General features: G+C 45.9%; 1 protein-coding gene across 1 annotated transcript in view; it reads left to right on the top strand.

The window, feature by feature from the left end:
• Window positions 1-27,796, top strand: part of STK35 (serine/threonine kinase 35) — a 45,651-nt gene that overhangs the window by 651 nt on the left and 17,204 nt on the right. The window contains exons 2-3 of the mRNA XM_012455305.3: window positions 232-829; window positions 13,980-14,729. Coding sequence (XP_012310728.1) covers window positions 232-829; window positions 13,980-14,692 — 1,311 coding nt within the window. The 3' untranslated portion in view covers window positions 14,693-14,729. The remainder of the gene's footprint in view (window positions 1-231; window positions 830-13,979; window positions 14,730-27,796) is intronic.

The raw sequence follows: 27,796 nt of genomic DNA, 5'->3' as shown, positions 1-27,796 counted from the left end.
ACAGAGAAAGGGGAGAGTTTGTGCTGTTCTTTCCGGTTCTCCCTCTGAGCCGCTGCCCAGTGGTTCCGTCTTTCCCGCTTTCCCCTCCCCTCCCCCGTTCAATCAGCGGCAGTGGCTTCCGTCTTAAAGGGGCCGCGGCGGCCGGGGGATGAGGAGGTGGGACGCTCTGCGGCCTACTCTCCTGGCCTCCCCGCCTCGGCCTGGTCGTTTAACCGATTGTTTGGCCCGCAGGTCACAATCCAAGGTCCCGCTCCTCCGCGTCCCGGGGCCGGACGGAGGGATGAGGCAGGGGGGGCCCGGGCAGCGCCGTTGCTGCTCCCCCCGCCGCCCGCAGCCATGGAAACGGGGAAGGACGGCGCCCGCAGAGGTACACAAAGCCCGGAGCGGAAAAGGCGAAGCCCAGTGCCGCGGGCGCCCAGCACGAAGCTGAGGCCGGTGGCGGCGGCCCAGGCCATGGATCCGGTGGCGACCGAGGCCCCGGGCGAGGCCTACCTGGCGCGGCGACGGCCGGAGGGCGGTGGCGGGTCCGCGCGGCCGCGCTACAGTCTGTTGGCGGAGATCGGGCGCGGCAGCTACGGCGTGGTTTACGAGGCAGTAGCCGGGCGCAGCGGGGCCCGAGTGGCGGTCAAGAAGATCCGCTGCGACGCCCCCGAGAACGTGGAGCTAGCGCTGGCTGAATTCTGGGCCCTCACTAGCCTCAAGCGGCGCCACCAAAACGTCGTGCAGTTTGAGGAGTGCGTCCTGCAGCGCAACGGGCTAGCCCAGCGCATGAGTCACGGCAATAAGAGCTCGCAGCTTTACCTGCGCCTGGTGGAGACCTCACTGAAAGGTAGGAGCACCGCGGGCCTTTCCGCACTTGCAAGGCCTGGATCCTCTGCTCTCCGGACGGTTTGGCCCACATTGTTCCCGGCCCCCCTAGGCCTCAGACCTGGTTCCTGTCACCTTGTGCCTGGACACACCTTCCTTTCCTAGGCGCAGGAACTCGGCTCTCTTTTCAGGTCCCAGGATCAGTTTCTGGGCCTTACGTTGGCTGGTATTTTAATAACAAGAGCTTAAGTGCTAGCCATTAACTTAATAGGTGCTCAATAATTGTGAGCTATGGTTATTAAATGTCTACTACTTTTTTAGATCGGTCAGGGAGTGGAGGAGGGGTTGGGTTCAGTTAGTAGCAGAATTGCGGAGCCCACTCAGCCTCTAGGGCCTCTTTCTTTCCCTCCCAAAACGAACAAAAGAAAAAACTTTACTGGACCCACCCACACCCTCTCCCTGTCTGGTTCCAAGTTTCCTAACACCCTCCAGCTCCCACCCCCAAACTCTTGTGGCCTCCTAGTCTGCCTTTTCCTCTGAGGCCCCCAGCCCTTCATCCCAGGCAGCCAAGCAAACTGGCGGTTTTCTAGCTTGGTCCTCCGAGGCGTGCAGGCTGACAGCCCTCACAGGTGGCCTGAGAGCTGTCACATAACAAAGCATCCAACATCTTTTCCCTTTGTTTTACAATCTTAATCTTTTTCTTAACCTCAGAGGCTGGCTGGGAAATGGTTTTACTTAGAAGGAAAATGGGGTTCATTGAGGCAAGAGGTCTTCCAGTCCTGGAAGAACTAATTACCTTAATTTCTCGGTTTTGACTGCAGTTAGGGAATGTGTTCATCCTAAATACTCAGTACCCACAAGCCTTGTTCGTACTACTGCTATTAGCTAGGTGTCTGCACGGAGAGGAGGAGAGGGGCAGTGGAAAGTTTGAGGAGACTTTCTGAGGCAGGAGGATCCAGGGGAAGAAAGTTGACTAATCCGAGTCCCAGCTATGGTCTTAGCGCTGAAATAATTTTTAGGTAATAGCTTCAAAAGTAAATTCAGTCCTCTTTCTATAAATAGAGAAACTAGGCTTAGAAGTGAACAAATAACTTGATCAGGGTTAATCCGCTTGAAAGGGAAGTTAGACTGTGCTCCTGGTTTCCTTAGGTTTCTCAGAGCTTAAGTGATGGGGAACCCAGATCTGTCTTGATTCAAGGCCTGGGTTCTTTCAAAGGTGTAATGCTGTTCTCCCTACCCTGAGGATGAACTTTTAAGAATGGGTAGGATTTCGGGTGAGTTTGGAGGGGGTGGTCTCCTAAAATCTTTGGAGCTTTTGCCCAACTTTAAGATCCCACAAGCCTTTCCCAAGAGAATACTTTTTGTCCCATTGCAAGTCAGTTCTTTGACAGTGGAATTGGAAACATGAATCAATATCACCTAGATTCCTTTAAATAGATGTCTACGTTTATGTCCATCCCTGCCCCATCCATTCTGAGAAGCCCACCCTCTCCCCAGCGTGAGTGGTTTTGTTTTGAAAAGACATCCAGCAGGGCACAGTGACTCACAACTAATCCCAGCACTTTGGGAGGCAGGAGGATGGCTTGAGCCCAGGAGTTTGAGACCAGCTTGGGCAACAAAGTGAGACCCTGGTCTCCACAAAAAATAGAAAAAAACTAGCCAGACATGATGGCACAGGCTTATAGTCCCAGCTACTCGAGAGGCAGAGGCAGGAGTATCGCTTGAATCTGGGAGGTTGAGGCTACATTGAGCCATGATCCTGCAGCGGCACTACAACCTGGGCTACAGAGCAAGACCCTGTTTCCAAAAAAAAAAAAGGCTCCCAGGGGATTATTTTATCTTACTTATATTCTAGGAGTGCATCACTTATTTCCAAGTCCTTCCATTCTCAGACTGTCTTCTCTACTGCCATTGAACTGTCTGGACTTCCTACTATAAGACTGCTTGATGTGGGAATTTCCTTTGCCAAATGTTTACTCCTTGTGTCCTCAGTTCATTGATGCCAGTCTTGAACCTTCAACCTCAGTTGGAAGCTCTTGCTTACTCTCTCAGCGTATAAAAACTATGTAGACTTTCCTCACCCGAAGAATTTGTCAGAATTCCACAGTGGCTCATGGCAGCATTGCATAGTGGTTAGTACCATGGACTTTGGGGTTAGACCCTCTGGTTCATCCCAGGACCGACCGCACAAAACATGGAGCAAATTGTTCAAACCCTCTGAGGAGCATTCCTTTACTGTAAGATAGTGGGTGTGTACCTATGACATTAGGTACATAGGGTCACTGTACAAACGATTAATGTCAGCAAGTGCTCCACATAGCGAGAAATTCACTGCCTCGTATCAGTTTGCACCATGTTCTGTACTCTTCTACCCTCAACCCCTTCAAGTTTCCCACACTTGTTTCACCACGAACACACCTTATTTTCTGTCTTGTCAGGCCCACCAAGTTGACAGAAACACTGGTGTTTTCATCCTCCCTTTGCGAACTAACACTGAGACCTAGAAAAATGAAATCGTTTGCTTTAGGCCGTATACTGGTTATGTCCCTTTTGGTTGTTTGGCGTCTTCAAAATATTTGAACCACTATGGTGTTCAGGGCTCAGAGACAGAGTAGTGAAGAACATATGCATTGTTTCTGCTTACGAAAATGACACTTGCCATGTGTTGATTTTTCAAGTAGTAAATAGGTAATCATTTTTGCTTGTTAATATTAAAATAGAGAGCAAAGACTGAAATTACTCCAAGTTAAATTTTCCTTACTTGGGATTCCAAAGCGATCTTGATCTGTCCTGAGGCCCTGGGTTTACAGCATGCAGATACCATCCAGTAATGTTAGAGCTGGAAGGAATCCTAGAGATAACCTGGTTCTGCCCTCTCATTAGATTGAAAAGTCCTTTGCAGTCACCCATGGCCCTGCCTCCTGCAACTCAGATTTGAAACGGGCCAAAAAGTGGGAATCTGCCTTGAAGTCTCAACTAAACCAAATGCTGAGTCCCTACTGTGGTATTTTTAGGGAAAGAAAAAAAGCAAAGCAAAACACACGACTCCTTCCCCCAAAGGAACTTAGATTTGAAAGTTTGAGAGCTAGAAGAAGACTTAAATGCTATTCAGGATCACTGGAGGAAATGACCAGTCAACTCATTAGCAAGGGCTTTGTACAGAACTAAGAGGAAAGAGAATCAGGAGACGATGGGCTTGAAAGTAGGGTGCCTAGGATTGTGGATAGACAAGAAACAAAGTGATTCTGTTTCACTATTTGGACAGTAAAATAATGCAGTATCAAAAAGAGAAATGTCTTGAAATGCCGTTCTTGGTCTTACTCCGTTTGGTTTGATAAACTTAAATGCATTGTCTCCTTCCATTCTGTGCACAGACCAAACAAGTCCAGCCCAGAAGCATTCAGACAGCAGAAGCTTTGAAGGAATAGAAAGAGGTCTTAGATGTGTGACCTGGCTGTCTGCTTCACAGGAAAAGAAGCCCAGAAAAGGGACAAAACTTTATCCGCAATGAGTTAGTGACAACACTTAAACCGGCCTCCCAGGCTTTTAAAAACCAGATTAACAATCCTGTAAATTATTTGTTTAATGGGTTGGTACCTATGTCTTATAAAGAGAGGAGTGAAGGCAACAACAGTTTGCTTTTACCCCTTGCTTTCCATTGCTAAAGGGCCCGTCCTGAATGCGCCTAAAACAAAGTTCAAGATTACTTAGACAGCAGGCAAGCCCGAGTCCTTGTCAGTCTCAGAAATTCTGTTGCCTTAAGGCACACACTGATTCTTGTAACAAATAGCAAGTGAGGACACACACACAAATCCAGGACAAACTCAGGACTCATACAACAGAATAGTTAGAAGTTTGGAAGAGCTGGGGCCTAGCTTACACTCAACTTGGTAAAATACTAATTGTTCTTTACCAATTCTGCTTTACCAGTTGATTGATATTCATGCCTCTAGGTGACTGGGAACCAAGGCCTTGGAAGGTAATCTTGCCTGCACACCAAGTGACTTCGAGCCAGGCTACTATATTAGAAGAGACTATGCAGAGTTTTCTCCATGAGGCATGCAGAGAACTCATGCCCACATGAACATAATGCAAGGTCACAAGTGGTAGCATCCTAGCAAATGGTACAGTTCTCTGGGAGTTTAGTTGTGGGCATTGGGGAAGCAGGGAAAGGAAGTAGCTGAGCGGGGGAACTATAATAATACAGGAGAGACCAGGGTTTTAGCAACAGACAGGTTGTCAGCCTGCAAACTTCCCCAACTTGTTGAGTGTCTACGAAACCTCAGAGCAGAGCAAGGCCATTCCCTCCCCGGCCCTTAGAAAGCAACTCTGAATCCTCTTCTGTGGCTTGGGCCTCAGAGTTTACAGAGCCCCCAGGTCAAGAGGCAGAGAGCTGGCTGGCATTGGGGAAACATAAGTTAATGGGATACAATAGAATGCTAGACTCTGAGTCAGAAGGTTTTAGTCCCAATTTCACCCTGTAAATAAGAGCTGAAACTTGCAAGTTGCTATGTATCAGGTGAAGTCAGTACTGTGATTATCTACATTTTACAGATGAGGCCCCGAGGTTAATGAAATTGCCCAATATAAAACAGCTAGGCAAGTAACCAAGTCAGGATTCAAGCCTAGACATTCAAACTTGAGTATGCTTCTTTAACTGCTGTGGGGTACTGCTGGGACAGGTGGCTTAAGTTCTAGGTTCTTCTGTTTTTCTTGGCTGTAAAATGGGCAGAATCATATTTTACTCAGAAACTGATAGCTCAGGCCAGACACAGTGGCTCATGCCTGTAATCCCAGCACTTTGGGAGGCCGAGGTGGGCGGATCACCTGAGTTCAGGAGTTCGAGACCAGCCTGGCCAAAGTGGTGAAACCCTGTCTTGCTAAAATACAAAAAATTAGCCAGGCATGGTGACAGGCACCTGTAGTCTCAGCTACTCAGGAGGCTGAAGCAGGAGAATCGCTTGAACCCAGGAGGCAGTGAGCCAAGATCACATCAGTGCACTCCAGCCTGGGTGACAGAGCAACTCTGTCTCAAAAAAAAAAAAAAAAAAACCAATCGCTCCTCTTTGTTTTTAGTTGTAGATTGATCAGTGTTTGTGACACTGCTGATTTCTGTTGGTTCTTTCTGTGTCTCAGCTGCCAGGGACCCCACCTGCTCTCTCTGGTCTACTCTTGAGTGATTTGGGGCAACCACACGGACTTCCCTCTTGCTCCTGACCAACTGCTTTTTATATGCATTGGGGATTTTAGGTACTCTCAGGAGATAGAAGCAAGCCTTCCTTAATTGAGAGCTTTGGTTAATTGGGGGTTGCATTAGGTAAGGCTTTTTATAGTGTAAACTCTTGAGGAGTGCTTCCTAAGTAGAACTTGAAGTAGTCTGCTCATTTTCACCTCAAATTTGGCCTTTGCTGGTTATCTTTAGGGCTAGGAACCCTCTTAGTGACTTCTAAATTCTGGATCCTGACCTAGTTGTCTTTAACTTCCATATTCTACATACTCTTCTACTACTATCTGTGTTCTCTTTTTACACCTCTCCAGCTCATGACTTTTATCTTGATTTACTTCACGCTCTTAATGTCCACCTAAGTGTGTGTGTGGTATACTGTGGGGAACCCAGAGACTTCATTTCATTCCACCGTGAGTGCCTCATCTAATGGAAGAGATGGTTACAGTACAACAGATGTTACTTCACTGCAGCCTGTGAGAGGTTCTCTGGGGGAAATCAGCTGCCAGGAATGTGGGCTAAATCTGGGGAAAGGAAGGATGAGTTGTAAAAGGGTAAATCAGAAACAACCCTGGCAAGAGCTGAGGCTTAGGTGTGTGGCAAGGCCCATGCATATGGAGAGAGATACTTGAGCCATGGATTAGGGGTACTCCAACTGTCTGCCTGGCTGGTGGATTCTACATTTTAACAAACCCCTGTAATGTTCCAAGTAGTAATAGCTAGCATTTCTTAGTGTTTTCATATTCCTTTTTCATGTAATCATTTCCACTGTAAAGCTAGTGTTTTTATAACCTGTTCTTACAAGAAAATCAATATCCATCAAGGTCAAGTAACTTGTCCAGCATAGCACTAGAGAAAGGTCAGGGCCTAGGTTTACATCCAGATGCTCTTTCCAGTGTCCATGTTCTTGATAGGCTGCCTTATGACTGTATTGGACAGCTGCCAGTGGTGTACAGAGATGTTAGCATAATTCACACACAGTAGCAGTCTGCTCTGTTGTCCAGGCACCATTCAAGGTGCTTTGTATGTCACAATGAAGCCTTATAGCAGTCCAGTGATGTGGGTGTTCCTTCTCAATTTATAGAAAATTAAACAGATTCTTGGTGTCTTAAAGAAGTTTGCCCAGGGTCATATAGCTATGTAATTGGGAGGTCGGGGGATGGGTAGTAGAGGGAATGTTGAACCCCAGGCCTGGCTGGCTTTACAGTCCCTGTCCTGCCAGTGGGTTCTCGCTTGTCCTCTTTTGGACACTGTTTTGCCCGGGCAGCCATCGTAACAAGTCTGTTAATCTTAGGAAGTACTTTGGACACACCCTATGGTGTTGCTATGGTACCCAGCCTCTTTATAATGACATCACAGCCCAAAATCATTGTGAATGGGGCCAACACTTGGTCCGTATGTTTTGGGAAGACGTGCCAGGATGGGTCCATGTCTAGCTTCTCAGGACAGATCTTTAGCTGAGCCAGCTCTTTAACTAAAGTATTTTAATGTACAACACCTAATTAAACAGTGATGGCTACAGTAATTATTTATTCAAACTCCATTTTTCTGGGTTCTCTCTAATCCTTTTTCTTAGACATTGTAATTTTTATATTTTGCCTTTTCCCCCTTCACATTAAAACTTGCTTATATGCTATGTGACTCTTGGCTTTCTAAGTAAACTTTTGTTGAAGTATAATATGGTCCTTTAACTTTCAGCCAGTTGGCATACCATAGTTAACTGCTCCTCATTCTCATTCTTGAACAGTTTTCCAGTCCTTCACTTTCACTTATTCTGTATGGAATACCAGTTCTGGATATTTCTGGTGTTTGGTGTGTGTTTTGTTGTTGGGTGGGTTGGGGAGGGCTTGTTTGTTTTGTGTCTTTTTGGCACTTTTGGAATAAATTCCTCAAGTGGGATTTTTCTTTCAAATGGATTGAGCATTTTTAAGACTTATATATGTATTGCTGAATTGCTATCATCCTAGTCCTAATTAGTCCTCTGCTGAAAGACAAATCTGCTTGTTGTATGGTAGAACCATCATGATGGACTGGATGAACATTAAGCTCTTTGGGGCATGCGTCATAGTCCGCTGTGAGAACTAGCATATCCAGGTGCTGCTGGCACTAAGTAAGGCAGTCACAGTGCTTCTGCTGAGAATCTGGGCTATGGAAACTGGAGGTCCTGCCCTCAACTAGGCAAGTTACTTAATCTTTTGTTCCTCAGTCTCCTCACCTGTGAGAGGAAATGTAATTATCATCTGAATAGATAGCAGTTTAGAGTAACAGAAGACTGGGCAGAGCACTCTCTGAATTCCTCCTTTCCATCTTAAGTAACAAGTTACAAATTTTATTTATCCTGAACTTTAAGACCTTTCACATCCTCTTCTTACCTCCTCCCTTGCCAGCCCTCACTTCGCCAGGTTTCAGAGCCTCTTGATAAGTCATTCTGCCACTAGTCTGTCTCCATCACCAACCCCTCATGCCTCCATATGGAACTTGTTTCATTGTCCAGGATACACTCTCACACGTTAACATCTCTGAAATCAGAGGTTGACTTAGTCATTGGTGTGTCCATAGTGTTTTCAGCAGCCTATATGGCTTACTTAAATGGTATGGCTTAAAATTGGTGACTTGTAGATTCTGTAAGCAACGTATCTCTAAAATACGTCAGTGGCCAGTTGTGGTGGCTCATGCTTATAATCTCAGTATTTAAGGAGGCTGAGGTGGAAGGAATGCCTGAGCCCAAAAGTTCAAGACCAGCCTGGGCAACATAAGGAGACCCTATCTCTACAAAAAATGGGGAAAAAAAAAATAGCTGGGCATGCCTGTAGTTCCTGCTACTCCAGAGGCTGAGGCAGGAGGCTCTTTTGAGCGCAGAAGGTAGAGGCGGCAGTGAGCTGTGATTGACTGCACTATGGCCTGGGCAACAGAGCTAGACTGTTTCAGAATAAGTAAATAAATAAAATATATCAAGAACTTTTAGTCACTTCCCATTTCTTAGAGTCTAAATCCGCCTTAAGAATAGCTCCAGCCTCGTTTCAACACATCCATTGGAACTCTACTGTGATTACCCAGACTACTTGTGTTCCTGGCGCACACCCCCGTGCTCCTGTGCCCACTCCCCTCATCCTGGAAGACGCAGCTGCAGGGCCTCTCGCAGCTATTCTCAGCCTGCCTTCTTCTCATCCCAGCTTCTCCCCCAACTCCTCGGGCAGATCTGGGCCCGCTTCCTAGTTCTCACAGCTGTAGTCATTCTGCTTCTAACCAGAAGCCTTTGTAAGGACAGGAGTACCCCCTCATCTCACCACACCACTGTGTCTCAGAGCAATATGGGCTCAGAAATTGTTTAAGTGGCATTGACTGAAACCTGGAAATCTAACTTCTGGTGGAGGCTTAAGGATAGGCTTGTAAAATCCAGTGCATTTTGTATTTCTTTCCAGGAAGTGCCTGTCTCTCCAAAGCTCCTACTGGCTTGTCCTTATGCTGAGCCTGCTGGCCTCCTGTTTCTCAGTGAAGCCAGCCATGTTTTATTGGGAATTTCTGCACAACCGATCAATTTCCATAACTAATGAGATGCAAGACACCTGCTTAGTTTTGTTCTTGGGTTTACTTTTTTTAAGCATTTTCTCTTCCTGTGAACTGTGGCATAGGATATGTTTTGAGATACATAATTTGTATTTTGGTTACCTGACTGTCAGACTTGAGGGAAAGGTAGTAAAACTGTCCCACAGGCAGGCCTGCCTCTCTTGAAAGTACACTTTTTAGCCCTCTGTGAACTGGGAGACAGCATGGTCTGTGGGGAGGGCTTGCTATGGGGGCTCTCTCCTGTCCTCCCCAGTTACTCATAGCAGGACCCTTGGGCAGGCTCGGAAGCCTTTCGCAGCCTTAGTTGCCCCACCTGTAAAATGGCGTCTAGTAAATTGAGAATAGTTCACATGATAAACTTTTAAAATAGTACCTGGAATCCAGTAGGCTTTTAAAGGCTAATTTACCTAAGATCCTTTTACTATCTCCAAACAACCTGCCTGTTTCCTCCCTCTCTGGGAAGACAGCTAAATTTGTGACTCTTATTAATTTCATACAACTGTCAGATTATACTAGACAAGGGAATTAGTAAATTTTGTTTCTAACAGTTCAAAAACCTGAATTTCATGTGGGGATTTTAGTGGTTGCTGCGTGTGTCTATTCCGGTTATATATCCTGAAACTGGGGAAATACCTGCAGTTGTGGGTGGGGTTGGGGGCCTACTGTGAGTTGGACCTGAGCTAAAACTCCATGGGTCACCTGCATCAGTCCTGTTCTGACTGGTGGGCCACAGTGACACTTCGGTTCTTTGGGAATTAGTGTCTTTGCGGAACGAGTGTTCAGTAATCCCCTAAAGTTTGATTACTTTCCCTTCTTCAATGCACAGTCATCCTGGAAAATGACTGCAGGTTAATCTGGGGAGTCTGGAAGACTGAGTAAGAAATCTAGTCCCCTGACCTCAAAACATCTGCAGAATGTGCCAGCAATTCTTAGGGTTAAGTGGAAAAGTTAAGCCATAGATTGCTAACTGGCTATACCTGGTATAATTAATAAAAACTAAAATAAAAATATGAAACTAGTGCCTTGACTGGTCAGAAGAGGGAGGTTACTGGGAAATCAGGCGAGTATAAGATAGATTGGCATTGCAGCTAGCCTTAAGGTGCACATTTCAATTGTACCTGCAGAGATTGTGGGGGCAGAGGGCCTAGGTGGAGGGATGACTTCAAATGGGAGTAGCCCGGTCTACCTAGAACATGGGTTTCAGCTGTTACAGCCTAGGAAGTATGATGTCTTAGATAGAATCATCTACTTTCATTCCCTAAATTTTCTTCTTTTGCCTAACATGTAAAAACTTACTTGTACGTCCTATAGCACTGGGATGATTGAAATTGGTGACTTCCAAGGATTTGGTTGTGGTTGGGTGGAAATGATGGTGCTAGTGCCGGTCAGTGGGTCATTTCCCCAAAAAGATCTTACATTCTGCAAAATGTAGTTGATACCTGACTTAATTCACAGTACTCATGTGGTATAGGTGTCATTCTGTCATTTGATAGATCTGAAGACTGAAGCACCAAAAAGACTGAAGCTTAGAGAGGTTCAGGAACTTGCCCAGGGTCCTGCCTGGCTTTTCATCACATCTATCTTCGTATATTTTCTGTGGAACAAAGAATCCACCCGTGAAGCAGTGAGCAGAGTTGGGGTCTAAACCCAAACTCCTTGTTTCCTGGTCTGTGTTTTTCCTGTAACTTCACCAAGTGCCTCCAAGTGCCTGGCATCGTCCACGTCCTCTCCTTCCATCTGGTCGTAGGTAGCTGAGACCCCATTAGACAGTCTGCTTGGAGTAAAGGACTAGAATTCTGACATGTCTGTTTTCTCCCGGGCAGCTAGGAGTTTGTGCGTGAAAGCACACGCTGCAGCTTCTCATGAAATAAGTCCAGGGGCCCTTTCTGCGCAAAGAATTACTTTTCTTTTGACACAGAGTCTTGTTCTGTCGCCAGGCTGGAGTGCAGTGGCACAATCTCTGCTCACTGCAACCTCCGCCTCCCAGGTTCAAGCAATTCTCTTGTCTCAGCCTCCGGAGTAGCTGGGACTACAGGCGCGTGCTACCATACCCCGCTAGTTTTTTTGTATTTATTAGAGACAGTGTTTCACCATGTTGGCCAGGATGGTCTCGATCTCCTGACCTCCCAAAGTGCTGGGATTACGGGCATGAGCCACCACACCCAGCCAAAGAAGTACTTTTGAGACCAGGTGCTGTTGAGAAGCTGGGACTCCTGAGGCCACTGCACCTGGCCTCAAACACTCTTATTTTGGAAGGACTTTGGGAAGCCAAGGCGGGAGGACCACTTGAACCCAGGAGTTGGAGGCTACGGTGAGCTATGGTCACACCGGCACTCCAGCCTGGGTGACAGTGAGACCATAACTTGTAAAAATAATAACAACACTTTTGTATCTGGGACAAATAGCTGTGCTCCCAGTTTTCCATTCTGTCATACCCACTGGTGCTGGGTGTGATTCTGAGAATACTTCTTCCTGTCCAGAATTTGCCTCTCAACAAAGAGCCGCTGCTGTAGCATCTCCGGTCTAGCTCCTTCCTCAGAGCAGCTCCTCAGTGCAGGGGTCCCATCTCCCCCAACCACTCACAAACCTTGAGTTCTTTTTTTTACCCTTTTTTCTTTCCCTGGATTCTCATAACCTGGACTTAGATTATAGTCTGTTTTGCAGACTTGTTTTCTTTTTCCTTGGGTTGCCATAGTTACTAACTTTGTATATAAAATAATCATCATTCCTCATCCTTTATTCTCCCACCAGAAGTTTCACTGTTTTCTGATGTGGGCTTTGCAAAAGGAATTGGATGGCTTTTTAATCTTTTCCTTTCTGGTCCTACCTCTAGTACACATTTCTTGCTCTCCTGTTTCTGGGTCTTTATGCTGGCATCTGGATTGACTTGGGCTTCGGATTGATGCTTCATTTTGCAGTGTTTTTACATAGAGGGCCTCTGCCCATGACCTAGATAGAGGATTATGAGAGGGGAAACAACTGATTTGAAAAGAACGAAAAACATCTGCCCTAAACTAGTTCTACCTGTATTACTTTGATTGTGAGTAACAGAAGCAAATACATTATATAATTACAAATACATTATATAATTACAAGGGAAGTGAGGTCTATTCCATTGTGATCAAAAACCTAAAGCTTTTGTTTTGAACATCACATCATCTTGGCTGAACCTAGAACTCTCAGACCACTGACTTTAGTAGACTGTGTGCCTAGTAATTTCAGGGCTGTTTGGGTTAGCAGAGTCTCACCCAGATCACTGATTTTCTTTATAATAAAGTCAATGACTAGTAAAAGGAACCCGCCGCCAGAAGCTGTCTGAGGAAGTGCAGTCATATTTGGTAGGATGGACACTCCATACTGGGACCAGAGAGAGGACTTCTCTTCAGGTCCTGGCTTAGTTACAATTGACCTTGTGACTACCCAGAGCAAGCCAGCATGTTTGCAGGCCCAGCCTCTCCTCATCAGTAAGTTAAAACATCTCCCTTCTTAAACTTAAGCTTCAGGGGCAATTGTAGTCTTTGAATAACTTCCACATAAAGGTTCACTGAACCATCAGTTGCTTTATGAAGAATATTGAGATTTGCTTGGAGATGTTGGTCACCAGCTTTCCTGGAGTTTCAAGCCCACACAATTTAATTCTATCTTGTACATCTACTTCAGACTCCGCTGTTCCCACCAGACTTCCTGTTCACACCTTTCTGGTGTTTTTGTCCCTGTGTTCATCATCCATTCCGTCTTTCAGCCTGGAATTACCACTTACCTGTTGCCTGCCTTTTACAGGGTAAGCTCAGTCCTGCCCACTTTGACATGTGCCTTCAGATCTGGTGGCTCCTGACCCTCTTCACTGTTTGTAGGAGTTGACCCTCATGCAGATATAAGATGTACAGCTTTTGATGGTTGCTGCTGTGGATACCTGTTATCTCTTTGAAACTAAACCTCATAGAGACGGGGGCATGTTATATACCTAACTTGTGCTAGGCATATGTTGTGCTTGCAGAAAATGATGGATTGGAGTGTGCCTCTGAAATAAAGGAAATCGTAGTTCCATTCTAGGTACACTAGCAAGAATCCTTATACAAGTCAGGAAAAAAGAGAAGGACAGTCTTTTGCTCAGCGTGGGGTGACAATGATACTGGAAGCAACAGACCCGTGACAGCCTTCTTGCATGCTTTCCCTTGTCCCATCTGCCCAGCAGTCCTGGAAGGGGTGGGTGGTGTGGCACTGTCTGTGAGTAGTAAGGGATTCAGTGCCAGTTGTGCAGGTCCTCTTGGAGCAATTGTTTGTCACCAGTGTCACCCTTGAATACACTGCATCCTTTAGTTCAAAAGAAGCATGACTGTATCCATCTCACTCAAGCCCCTTCCTGTCTTCTTTGATTTAGGGGAAAGGATCCTGGGTTATGCTGAGGAGCCCTGCTATCTCTGGTTTGTCATGGAGTTCTGTGAAGGTGGAGACCTGAATCAGTATGTCTTGTCCCGGAGGCCGGACCCAGCCACCAACAAAAGTTTCATGCTACAGCTCACGAGCGCCATTGCCTTCTTGCACAAAAACCATATTGTGCACAGGGACCTAAAGCCGGACAACATCCTCATCACAGAGCGGTCTGGCACCCCCATCCTCAAGGTGGCCGACTTTGGACTGAGCAAGGTCTGTGCTGGTCTGGCACCCCGAGGCAAAGAGGGCAATCAAGACAACAAAAATGTGAATGTGAATAAGTACTGGCTGTCCTCAGCCTGCGGCTCAGACTTCTACATGGCTCCTGAAGTCTGGGAGGGACACTACACAGCCAAGGCAGACATCTTTGCCCTGGGCATTATCATCTGGGCAATGATAGAAAGAATCACTTTTATTGACTCTGAGACCAAGAAGGAGCTCCTGGGGACCTACATTAAACAGGGGACTGAGATCGTCCCTGTTGGTGAGGCGCTGCTAGAAAACCCAAAGATGGAGTTGCACATCCCCCAGAAACGCAGGACTTCCATGTCTGAGGGGATCAAGCAGCTCTTGAAAGATATGTTAGCTGCTAACCCACAGGACCGGCCTGATGCCTTTGAACTTGAAACCAGAATGGACCAGGTCACATGTGCTGCTTAAAATTCAGGGCTAAGCATTTTGGGTGATATTAAACAAGGTGAGTGCTCTTTGTTGTTTTTTGTTTTTTGAAGACATGGTCTCTCTCTGTCGCCCAGGCTGGAGCGCAGTGGCTCGATCTCGCCTCACTGCAACCTCTGCCTCCCGGATTCAGGTGATTCTCGTGCCTCAGCCACCCGGGTAGCTGGGATTACAGGTGTGCACCACTGCGCCCAGCTAATTTTTATATTTTTAGTAGAGACAGGGTTTCACCTTGCTGACCAGGTTGGTCTCGAACTTCTGACCTCAAGTGATCTGCCAGTTTCAGCTTCCCAAAGTGCTGGGATTACAGGCGTGAGCCACCATGCCCAGTCTCTCTTTTTGTTCTGTATGCACGCTTCCTGGACTGGGTTCTTCATCCTGGACCCCGGGGTAGGCCCTGTGGAGTTGAGAGGGGTATACAAGGTTAAAGAAAACCAAGATCTTTGCTTATCAAAGATCCCTTCCCGCCCATATCTTGATGAGGAGAAATGTGAAATTATCTGAGTACAAGTTGGAAAGCTTAAAGAAGTCTTCTGAGAGGAGATTGCATTTAAGCTGTATCTCCTTTTTTTTAGAAACGCTTTTTCTCATCATTGTAAATGCTCATGATAGAAAATGTGCATAAGAGGTAGACAGTTTTTCAGAGAATAAACACTATCTCTAATTGTAGTATCCCACCTACTCACACATCTCGTTCTACATAGTTTAGATCTTGCTCTAGTTGGTCGAGGTCTTTTTCTTTTTACTCATTACAAATTGGAGCATTCTTCCATGTCACACTTTAAAAGTACGGTTTTCAGTGACTGCGTGACATTCCCATTATATGTGCCGTAATTTTTTTTTTTTTTTTTGAGATGGAGTTTCGCTCTTGTTACCCAGGCTGGAGTGCAATGGCGCGATCTCGGCTCACCGCAACCTCCGCCTCCTGGGTTCAGGCAATTCTCCTGCCTCAGCCTCCCGAGTAGCTGGGATTACAGGCATGCGCCACCATGCCCAGCTAATTTTTTGTATTTTTAGTAGAGACAGGGTTTCACCATGTTGACCAGGATGGTCTTGATCTCTTGACCTCGTGATCCACCCGCCTCGGCCTCCCAAAGTGCTGGGATTACAGACGTGAGCCACCGCGCCCGGCATGTGCCGTAATTTAACCATTCTCCTCCTTTAGAAAACAGATTTTTTCCATTTTAGATACTATAAAGAATGTATTAGTGAATGTTTATATAGAAATCTTTGCTTATTTAAAAAATTTATTCTGAGCTTTCCTTTGTCAAGTATAGTCATGCTCCGTATGAACAACATTTTGGTCAACAAGGAATGGCATGTGTCACATGGTCCCATGAGATTATAGTGGAACTGAAAAATTCCTGTTGCTTAGTGATGTAGCTGTGGTAATGTTATAGTGCATATTGTGGCGCAGTGTGTTACCTTTTCTGTGTTTAGACACACAAAAACTTCCCATTGTGTTACAACGGCCTATAGTATTCAGTACAGTAGCATGCTGTACAGAATTGTAGCCAAGGAACAGTGGGCCATACATGTCATCTCAGTGTGTAGTAGGCTACACCACCTAGGTTTGTGTGAGTACACTCAACATTACACAGCAATCTCCTAATGACTCATTTCTCAGAAATCATTAAGCAGCCCGTGATTAAACGACCCATGACTGTACTGTGCTAGGCTCTAGGGTGACATGATGAACAAAATCAGAGACTTTCCCCATCTTCATGAATTCTGCACCTTAATTAGGGAGAGAAACTCCAAGTTGAACTTGGTTTCATGTGTAGTATTTTCAATGATGGTATTTCTGTAGTGAGTCACTAGGACTAATTCTTCTTCCAATCATAATTGTTGTATAGTTGTTTAAAGTGAAGAGGGAGTCAGGGAAATTGGCCTTTCAGGTGTTGATGCACAGAGTCAAGAGGAGGGAATTATGGGTGAGGGAACATCCCAGACAGACGGACTAACCTCTGCAAAGGACCTGAAACCAGAGGGAGCCTGGCACATTTGAGAGACTAGACCAATTTGGGTTAATGAGGAACGTAGACATGTGGAAATGAGAGAGGACAGGGAACAGTGTAGACAGAAATTGAGCTGGAAAACCCGAAGGTGTATTTATAGGAATAGCAGAATAGTTCAGTTGGACTGAAGTTTGATGTGTGTGTAAGAGAAATAAGATGAAAAAATTGACTACCTATGCTAGGTAGTTTCTTATGTACCATTTTGTTTCACCTTTACAAACTTGCAAAGGATTAAGTAACTTACCCCAGATCCTCCTAAGTTAGGGACGAGTGTATCTTATTCAAGCATCCCTACCCCATCCCCTTCTCCCTTAATATCAATATGGTAAGCTAGAAGTAAGCTGCACTTACATTGTGCTGAAGCCTTGATGAGATGATGGAGTTAGTGCTGATCTTAGTCATCAGAAGGAGCTTTCCATCACTTGGGTGAGTTCCCTTCCTTTCCCTTCATTATCCTCTGGTTTCTAGGTGGAGTCAGCTCATACAAAGTTGAGCCTGGTTTCTTGTGTAGTGTTCTCCGTGAATGTATTTCTGGAGCCAGTCACTTGGGTTTAATTCTTTTATTCCACAAACGTGTATTCCAGGTGCTGGGCCAATTGGTCCTATCACCCACCTGGTAGGAGTACAGCATTCCCCAAAGCTAGATTTAGGGTAAGGCTATATTAGAAGCCAAAAGAGTCGGCTAGACAGTGTTTTAAATGTATTTTGTGCTGTCACTTCCCATTTCCACCTCATCCTTTCTGCTTTTGAAAGACCTCTTAAAATTCAGATTTCCTCTAGTGGAGGAAGGTTGTCATTGGAAGAGGGACCTGCATTTGGTTTAGGATTATGGGGCCGTCATAACTAATTGAGATCAGGGCTTCCATTTGGATATCCACACTTGAGATTTGTGCTGTTTTTCAGGGGAAAGTTTTGGCTAAACAGGAGTGATTCCTTCATCTAGGAAAAATAGGTGACATTGAGAAGAGGAGAAAAGATTAGGAATATGGTTACTTGTGAGTGTCCCGGGCTGTTTTGTTAATTCATTTTGCAGCCCTTACAGCCAATCTTTGCAGTGCTGGTGGTACCAATATGACCGTAGCCTATCCTGCCCTGTCTTAGGTGGGCACTTAGAACTATGGGCCCAGGCCCAGGTCTGTGACCAGAACCAAACCTTGTGTTGCCAGAAGCTTCAAATCAGTTGTGTGAATGAGCCATATCTAGCTGGTCAGAGACTCTGAGGCTTGAGTTGGGAAGAACATTGAATCCGACCTCCCTTTCCCCTGCCAAGTTTTGTAGATGGGCAAGCTAATTTCATTTATTTGTTCAACATGTTCTTTGGAAACTATTTCCAAGTACCATTTTAGACACGGATAATACATCAGTGAACAAAACAGACATATTTTTGCAGTGTGGAGCTTAACGTTCTATTGGGAAGACAGACAGTAACCATAGGTAATGTACAAGAAAGTGCCTGGTGCTGGGTGTGGGAAGAGGGTAGGGTGGGAAGAATGTAGAGCAGGGTAGGGGAGATCTGAAGGTTAGGAGGCAGGGAGGGGTGGGGTTGCACTTTTAAATGGAAGAGGTCAGAGTGGGTCTCCCAGAGACAGTGACCTTTGAGCAAATGTAAGGAGGAGTTGAGGGAGAGAGTCCCAAGGATTTCTGGGGAAAGAGCATCTGAGGCAGAGGTAATAGCCACTGTGAAGGTCCTGAAAGTTGGCTAGAGTGAACAAGGGGTGTATAGGAAGAGATAGATAACTAGGAGCCTAGTAGAGTAGGCCCCATAAGCCTCTGTGGAGATTTTGGCTTGTGTTTTTGGATGAAGTGGAAAGCCATGGGTATGTTTTCAGCTGTGTGATAGCTGCACTTTTGAAAGGATCACTTTGCATTTTGAAATAAACAGTGGGAGATAAGATGGGAGGCTGTTGTAATCCAGGTGAGAGATGATGATGGCTTGAAACAATGGAGCAGAAAAGTGATTAATTGGAGTTTTGGTGTTTTTTGAAGTCAGAGCCAGCAGGATTTCCGGCTAGATCATATGTGAGGTATGAGAGAAAGGAATTAAGCATCACTCCAAGGTTTCAGTCTAAGTGATTGGAAGAATAGAGGTTGCCATGAAATAAGATGAGGAAGTCATTGGGAGGAATAGGTTTGGCAGGAGAAAGTTAGGTTTTAGTTATCTGAAAGTTTAGTGTGCCTATTTAGAATCCAACTACAGATGTAGAGTAGGCAGTTGGATGAGTCTGGAGTTCAAGGGAGGAGTCCAGCCTAGAGATACAAATTTAGAGATTGCCACAGTACTGGAGTGGGTGTAGACAAGAGGTCAGAGGACTGAGCTCCAGGTGGTGCAACATTGAGGGTGGGAAGAAAGAAAGGAGCCAGAGACAGGGGAAAGGACAGCAAGAGGAGGAGGGAGCCTGCTGTGGCATCATATGCTAGTTGATTGAGTGAGAGGAATTGGCCATTGGATTTGGTAAATGGGAAAGCATCAGTATTCATGAACAATTTTGGTGGAGTAATGGGGGAACCTGTAACTAGGGTGAATTTGATAGGAAAAGAGGAGAGGAATTGGAGACGGTGAAAGAATACATCAGGGGTTCTCAAAGTTTTTGGTCTGAAAGCCTCTTTACATTCTTGAATTTATGGACTCCAAAGAGCTTTTGTTTTGGGTTATATCTGTGAATGTTTGTAATATTAAAAATTAAAATAGGCCGGGTGTGGTGGCCCACGCCTTGTAATCCTAGCACTTTGGGAAGCCGAGGGCGGGCAGATCATTTGAGCTCAGGAGTTTGGAACCAACCTGGGCAACGTGGTGAAACTTGGTCTCTACTAAAAATACAAAATTAGCCAGGTGTGGTGGCATGCGCCATAGGCTTGGTACTCGGGAGGCTGAGGCACAGGAATCGCTTGAACCAGGGAGGCAGAGGTTGCAGTGAACAAAGATCACACCACTGCACTCTAGCCTGGTGACAGAGAAGGACCCTGTCTTTAGGGGAAAACAAAACAAAACAAAAAAAAACCTCTAGTTGCATAAGTAAACACACTTGACCCCTATACCACTACGATGAAAAAACACCTCGGTGTTTTAGTATTGTAGATTTCAGAGTCACTTTTAAGTCAGGGCTCACTAGTTTTAGTTTTTTGCAAAAACAAAAGGAAATGCACTTGGGGTTGGAAACCTGGGATTCCCCTGAAAGAAGCGTTGTCTAGTGACAGTGCAGGGATTGAGTCTCATTTCTGTGTTTTCCTGACTGTGTGGCCTTAGGCAAATTATTCCACCTATCAGGGCCTCAATTTTATTATCTACAAATGGAGTTGATCCTGTTTATCTTATTGAGGTTGTTGGGGGAATCACAAGAGGTTGTGAAAATGCCCTATGTAAACAGTCTGAACTGACAATAAGGTAGAATTGTTTAGATGCACACTTTGGCCTAGGTGGAGTATTGCCTTCCATTTCCCTCTGAAGACAGTCGTCTTTGGTAGCCTCACTTTTGTGGATTGCCAAATAGCTTTTTCTTTGAAACAAAGCTGTAGTCAAGGCCACCTTGTCTAATCACTTGGTCCAGAAAAGTCTATCTATTTTTAAAGATCACTAGTGATGGGTCTTATTTGTCACTTTTGAAAGGTATTTAGTAATTCCTAATGGTTCCTACCAGCTAGCCACAGCCTTTTACCCTGAGCAGGAAGCCAGTCAAACTGATGTTCCAGGTGCCTCCGCCCACATGTTACCAGGGAGAGTGTTGTGGTGTGAGGGAATCTGCATTCATGGCCAAGTCTGCTGTCTGATATACAAACCTCTGTTACTAGGGCCTTTTGAAGCCAAAGCCCTTGAATGACGTCTTTTTGGAGTGGGCAGCTAAGGCCTGCTGAAGGAAATCAGATGTTGGTGTGACCTGAGTGGTCACAGAAAATATTCTTTGTTCCATATGAGATCTTGGTAGCTGCCTAACATCAGAGAAGGGAATCAGGCCTAATTTCTTGTTGAAGTAGTAGATGATCTATTTATCCTTGTCCTGAGGTCCAAAGATGTGGCTTTTGGCTAATGTACTAGGTGACCTGTGTTGGCCCCTTGACCTGGGCTTCAGATCTTCTGTTTTGCAAGATCTCGGGCTGTACCCCGGGAGTCCCCAGACCTCTAGTACAACCCTAATCCTAAGACAGGAATTCACAAGTCCTTTCAGCTTATCTGACAGGCATGAGCATATTTGCCTGTTGAAGCCATGGAAGCCCAGTTCAGTGACCAATTTGCTTGCTTTGGGTTAGAGTTATACCCAAACTGTTGTTATGCTGTAGCCATCAAGTTAATCAGCACTGATACTAAAAAATGGAAAAGAAATGCTTAATTAACATGGTCTGTTTTAAACAGCAAAGTATTCAAAACAGAGTCTCTGGAGGATAAATTTAAAAATGGTTTTAGGGGAGAAGTTGGGATCCCCACCCCATACTAGATAGGTCCACTCTGAGTGTGACTTCCTGGCCCAGCTATCAGATGGCCAGGAACTAGCTCCTGCCTCATAGGCCGAGGATCGTGGCAGCCTAAGGGGTTAGGCTGTGAAGAAAGGACAAAGATGACCAAAACAACAATTCACAGTTGTCCCTGGGCTGAGTGCTTTATGACTGATAATTCATTTTTTTTCAAGTAAATTCCTGAAGGTCACAGAGCTAAGAAGGGGCAAAGCCTCGCTGTGAACCCAGGACTCAGTCCATGACTTAAGCCAGTTTGGTGTATTGGCTCATTGAATCATCTTTAAATTTAAAATGTTTTCCCAATTGAATTCAACAAATAACTGAGCATCAGACTACATGGAATTTCCTGCCCACCAAGCCCAGGGCATTATGAGATGCATGGTATGGAACGTTCAGTAGGCTTCAATAGGAGATAGTTCCTCTCCTTCTCTGAAAAGGTTCAGAGTGTGGCGATAAGCAGCCAGATAGCCCAAAGGAAAGTAGAAGCAAGGAAGGTTCTTCCTTCATGGGAAGGTGTAACTGCCTAGGGGCTGAAGTCAGTGGTTTGGTTTTGCACCCCAGAAGCTGATCCCTCCTTAGTCTTTGGTGGAGCCTTGAATATCCCAAAAGGAGGATGGGAGAAGGGATATGCTAGGCTGTTCCCTAAAGTGGGTAAGAATGGAGGTTTTATTAAGAACAGAGATCATGGGGTAGTGTTGTCTCTTGATGATCAATTCTTTGATCCAGGCAGATTCAGAACCCCTGAGCCTCTTTGAGTCCCTGCCCATATAGTGGGGGGGTCACAGCCTTTCCACACCCCCTCTCACTAGCACTAAACAGCTTCAGAAGGCATGGGGGGTGGATTGTGAGTGAAGAGTCAGAGTGTTTGTTTCTCTTTTCTCTCAGGATATGGAAGCTCAGTCTTCAACTGTGAAGACCCTGGTGGCTCTGGGTACCTGTATACAAAGAGAGGTGTCCCTTGGCTCCTGGTCTTTCTGCTGGTATTTTCTGAGGAGTTTTCCTCCCCAGGTGGGGAAGGCTGTTATTTTATTTTATTTTTCGTAAGTCCCCACAAGCTCTCCAGTGGCCTGCTGTTGCCATCTCTTGATTGTTTCTGCCGCATCAACAGCAGGAAGCTGAGCTGTCAGTTATGTAATGGGGCTGATGGCCCCCCCCAGGGATAATCTGTCCCTTGCAGCTCTGCAGGACATGAAAGCATCCATGAGAGGACAGGCCTGGCCCGGGGCTGTTGACGTCAAGGCCCAGTTGCTGCTCACATGTTCTTCCTCCGTGGCATCCTTGGCTCCACCTAACCTAGATAGCATCCCTTCTGGCAAATCAAAGTGGCTCTTGTAATTGTCCAGCTGTGAGCAAAGCTGCCTGATGGTTCAGGGGTGCTTCCAACTCCCATTTCCTCTTACCCCAGAGACTCAAAGACACTCCCACCAACAATAATAACTACTGGTTATCAAAACCTACTTTGAGGGACCCCTTGACTTGTGCAGGGCAGAGACCCCCCCCGTTTTTATTCTGAGCCCTGAATTAAGCACTTCACCTTATTATCATACATCATCTGCTTAGCTATTCTTTATGTGCCCTCTTTTCTGCAGATAACGAAGCAGAGAATCACTTTCCTAAGGTTTTGAGAGCCAGGATTTGAGACAAGGTGTATCTGGCTAGAAATTATACTACTTCATGCTGCATTCTGCAGCCTCTTAAAGCCACTTTTAATGGGTTTCTATTCTGAAGCAGATGGTGGGTTCCCCTCCAATAGCACCACACAGTAAAGCATCCCGGGCTGCCATGGGTGTCCTTTGCACTCTGACAGCTGGTTTTAGCACTGGCACACTGCAGCCAGGCCACCAGCCATCCCTTCAGGTGAAGTCAGCCTGCACGTGGATTTCTCCTGTGTCACAATGATACTGCCCCAAACAGTGACAGAGGAGGCAAGGCTTGGATCGTGTGAGGTAGCCATATAACCAAAGTCTGGCAGCAGAGTAAGGCAGGAGCCACATATGCAGCCAGGTCAAAATTGCCAAAAGTTGGAACGTAGGGGATCCAAAGCACACTTCCACTCCCCAGCAGCTAGGAAAGCACCTGGCACTGAGGGAGTGCTCTCAGTAGGCCAGTGTCTGGCACCAGTTACAAGGAAAGAGCTCCAGTAGGAGTCAAAGGCATCGTACGTGTCTGTGGTCCTGGTGCCCTGGCAGAAGCCCGTTCTGAGTGAACCCAGGGATTTAGAGTTGATGAGGACCCAGCAGAATGGTAGTGGTTGCTCTGTTTCTTTCTAACAAATCATCTAGCTCACTCATTGAATCCTGACTTAAGGTATTCCATCACTCATGCCTACTCTGATTGATGTGGCTGCCCATAGCCCTGTGTTGAAAGATTCTAGAGCCAAGTCAGATTTGGTAGGCAAGAGCCCTTCTGGCATATGGTAGGCACTTGCCCAGTGGAGGCATTGATTGTTTAGACCCGAATATGGTCTCTTAGGAACCTAGTGTAATAATGCAGATAAGACATAGACACTTGGTCGTAGTAGGTTATATATGGGTCAGTAGAGATACAGGAAGACAGGAAAGAGTGGAGGAGGTGATATTTCAGGCTGGTTCTTGAAGGTAGGTTTAGAGGTACCTTGTAAGCCTGGTGAGATGTGAAGGGGCCACATCTCGGGGTACATACTCAGGTTTTGTTTGATTACAGTACTCTTAGCTGTGGGAGGAAAAGGTGCTGTTCAGGTGGTGAAATACCTAACTGGGGATACATTGTGGACAAGGACCTGGGGAGAGTGCCCCAGGTTCTGTCTTGATTACTATGGCAGCTGCGTTCACCCCTCTTTTCATTTCCACTAGTGAGTCCGTCGTGGTATTACAAAATCAGAGGAAATGGAGATCTCCTCCAGCATTTCTAGGATTCAGAGGCATGGCAGGCCTTAAAACTGCCAACCAAGTCTAAAATAAATCAATACCATAAAACACTGCAGTAAATTTCCCAACTTTAAAGGAATTTCACTTTCAGTTAGAGGTACCAAGGGAAAGCCATAACTCAGCCTGCATCGTACACAGGTCGGGACTCTGTATTTTGTTGCTTTATTAAAGAAAGTGATGTCTAGGGACATGGGAGGAATGGATTAGGGCCACCCTGGCACTCCATAGGCCATAGTGAGGAAGATGAAAATGCTTTCATTTTCCCAGGCTGCAAAAAGCATCTTGATGTGGGGCCTGGGGAAGTAGCCTTATGAATAGTCACTTTTTTTTTCCTGAACTCAGAGGCATGGTAGTGTAGCAGTAATGGAAGGCAGCCTGGCTTTGGTATATGGTGTTGGGTTGTAGTATTTATTATCTATTTTAATGGGAAAATCACAAAGATGTTGTGAACCAGATGACTCATTCTGCATTTACTTCCATCTTTTTGGGGAAAGAAAACCCTTAATAGCCATGTGCTGCACCGCTTTGTTTTTTCTTTTCTACTTTTTTTGGATGTGCTTAAGACATGCCCTCTCAGAAAGCTAGGCATGCCTAGAGCAAATCTAAGGCATGGAGTTGGGAGTATAGTGTCGTCAGATCTTGGCAGATTGTATCGGCATTACCAGCACAGCACAGCCTTGTACCAGACATAAAGAGAACTGGAAGTCAGAAGTAAAGACTCTGTTGTTAGTAACCAGATTGCATCTTGGATCTGATGATGTTTGGAAGGAACCCTTGGTTTGCATAGAGCAGCAGAAATAAGTGATGATACCACACCCCAGACAAACAGGCAAACTTTTAACTTTTAAAAAAATATATTTTGGAGTCTACAGCAAGTGCCTAAACTGAAATCCAGATGTCACCACTGACATGGTCCAGAGGTCCTTCTCCCTCTTCTGACCTGAGCATCTTAGGGCTGGGGTCCCAACAGATATAGCAGGAAAAGCCTTTAGAGCACATAGCTCCATCCTGCTGCTCTGGAGTCCTGTAAGCAGGACAAGAGCTGTCGTGATAATGCCAGACCACCCCCCTGCTCTTAGAACTGAGTTGGGATCGATACCATAGGGTGACCCAGATGTGAGTCTTCAGCCTAATTCTATGAACCTGGGTGAAGAGTAACCATGGTTAAAAGATTGCTTTTATTTTATCTGCAGCAGGAACAGAGGATATCATGAGTAAGGAGCATTGGTGAAGATATCTTCAAGCCCTTGTCTCACTCCTCCCTGCTCCTCCTCACTCAATCCCACCCCCAAGCACACAGTGTCAGTGAGAAACCCTAGCACCAGTGGTTCTCAGGATATGGTTCCCAGACCAGCAGCATCACCTGGGAACTTGTTAGAAACGCATATTTCTGGCTCCACCTCAAACATACTGAGTTGGAAACTGCGGAGTGGTATTGTATCAGCCCTCCTGTTGAACACACAAGCTTCAGAACTGCTCTGGCAAAAGAGGGTAAATGAGCAGTCAGCTACCACATGCAGACCATTGCCCTCATCTTTCATTCATTTATCTTCAAAAAGCTTGGACCTTGGCCTAAGAATCGGGAGGGCCTGTAAGGTCCTGGCTTCTATAGTTCCATAAGTAATTGTATAATTACCTGGCTTCTATAATTCCATAAGTAATTGTATAATTACCTAGCACTTGGGCAAGTCACTCCTAGAGAACCAGGGTACCTGAAGGACCACTCTTGTACCCTTTTTCCCATTCCTTCTACCCTGTCATGTTCCTACTTCCATGGTGGATGTGGTTCTGGGACCCTGGGACAACTGACTCCTGCTCATTTTACTTATCTGTGGACTTCCCTGGGGAAGAGAACTTCTGAGCCATAATAATGATGAATGTCTTAAGGTTACCTAAGGTGAGTACCGTCAGGGCAACCACAGGATCCCTGTGAAGTCTGAATGGTAGGGAGATCACCCCTAGAGAAAAGAGAAATTGAGAAGGAACAGGGCATAGGGAATAGGGAAGCATCCCGAAGCACAGGTGGAACTGAGGTCTCTGAGTGGAAGCTTTTTTTTTTTTTTTTTTTTTGAGATGGAGTCTTGCTCTGTTATCAGGCTGGAGTATAGTGGTGTGATCTTGGCTCACTGTAGTCTCTGCCTCCTGGGTTCAAACAGTTCTCCTGCCTCAGCCTCTGAGTAGCTGGGATTACAGGTGTGTGCCACAACACCCAGCTAATTTTTATATTTTTAGTAGAGACGGGATTTTACCATGTTGGCCAGGATGGTCTCTATCTCCTGACCTCATGATCTTCCCACCTCTACCTCCCAAAGTGCTGGGATTATAGGCGTGAGGATTATAGGCGTGAGCCACTGCGTCCGGCCTCTAAGTGGAATCTTAAACATGACTTTGAATCGTGACTAGCAAACTTCTGTATCTGTTCCACAGACATGTATTGAGCACCCACTGAAAGCCAGGTTTGGGCTGTGGAGTGGAGAATTCCCAGCCTTAGTCCACATAAACCCTGGGCATCTCTGAGCCTCTGCGTCTGCTCTGTAAAGGGAGCTTGCTCACACCTGGAAGGATTGCCGTGGGGATTAAATGGAACGTGAATGAAAGCTGGTATATGCCTGCCAGGTGTGCAGCAGGTACCACACAGGCGTTGGGTCCTGCTGCCCTTTCATGCCAGTTCTCGGGCACACTGGTGGCAGAGCGAGAATTAGCATCTTGGAATGTGTGCAGGCTCATGTGCTTTCCCCTTCCCCACCAATAAAAAGGAAAACATGCATTCCCAGGGGTCCCGTTAATTTTTTGATTAACTGTGTTTCAGGCACTCTGGTGGGTACCTTTGTTAATAATGCACGGATGAAGAAGACAGGGTCCCCCCCCTTGAGGCACTGAGTTGGAGAGACATGTCAGGTGGGAGTACATAGGTATAGTTTCAGCTGTGTGTAAATGAGGAAAATAGCAGAAAATGGGGACCTGCCCAAGGCGATCAGAGAAGGGCTCTCTAAGGAGGTGGCGTTGAAGCTGAGACCTGAAGGATGAGGCCTCTGCCAAGCAGAGGAAGAGGGAGTTGGCTGGAGTGCGGTGGTCAAGGCCTGGGAGGCCAGGAGAAGGTCACTGGCTGCTATGCGGCCAGTAGAACTGGAGAGAGGTTCGTGTAGAAGTAGGGAGCCCAGGTAGGGCTGTAGCTGTCCAGGTTGGGGTGATGGCGAAGTGGGAGTGAATTCAAGGTGCATTTTGGAGATTCAAAAGAGCTCTCAGATGGACTGAATTAGGAAGGTAGGACGGAGTGGCTCAGGGGTGACTCCATCATCTGTGACTTGAGTGACTGCTTGGTGGGGACAGTGCCATGTAAGAGAGAGTGAATGTTGCAGTAGGAAAGGGTTTGCGGGGGGTAGAGAGATGAGTAAATGTGTCTTGGGTGTACGGACAGAAGACTGTATTCTGTCTTCTGCATGGGTGTTTGTGGTAAGTGGCACCTGTTTCTTTTTTTTTTTTTTTTTTGCGAGATTTTGGTGCAAACCTGTTTATCTTTTATCTGGGTCTTCTCAAAGAACTGTTGGATCTGTTTTGGTGCTGAACAAAGAGCACCTTCACAGGCACAGAGTGGCCTCTTGGACTCATGGCTGAGTCTTGCTGCATTTTGTTCTTTTCTTGGTAATCAGCTTCTCATTAGGTGATGATGTGTTGCTCTTCTGTCCTTATTTGCATCTGCACTCTGCCATAATTGC

This window comes from Aotus nancymaae, unplaced genomic scaffold, assembly GCF_030222135.1.
Source record: "Aotus nancymaae isolate 86718 unplaced genomic scaffold, 86718_ANA_hifiasm-v0.15.2.pri h1tg000029l, whole genome shotgun sequence".
In the NCBI taxonomy this organism is placed as follows: Eukaryota; Metazoa; Chordata; class Mammalia; order Primates; family Aotidae; genus Aotus; species Aotus nancymaae.
Note: the sequence above shows the minus strand (reverse complement) of the source record. Positions and strands in the feature narration are given on the sequence as shown.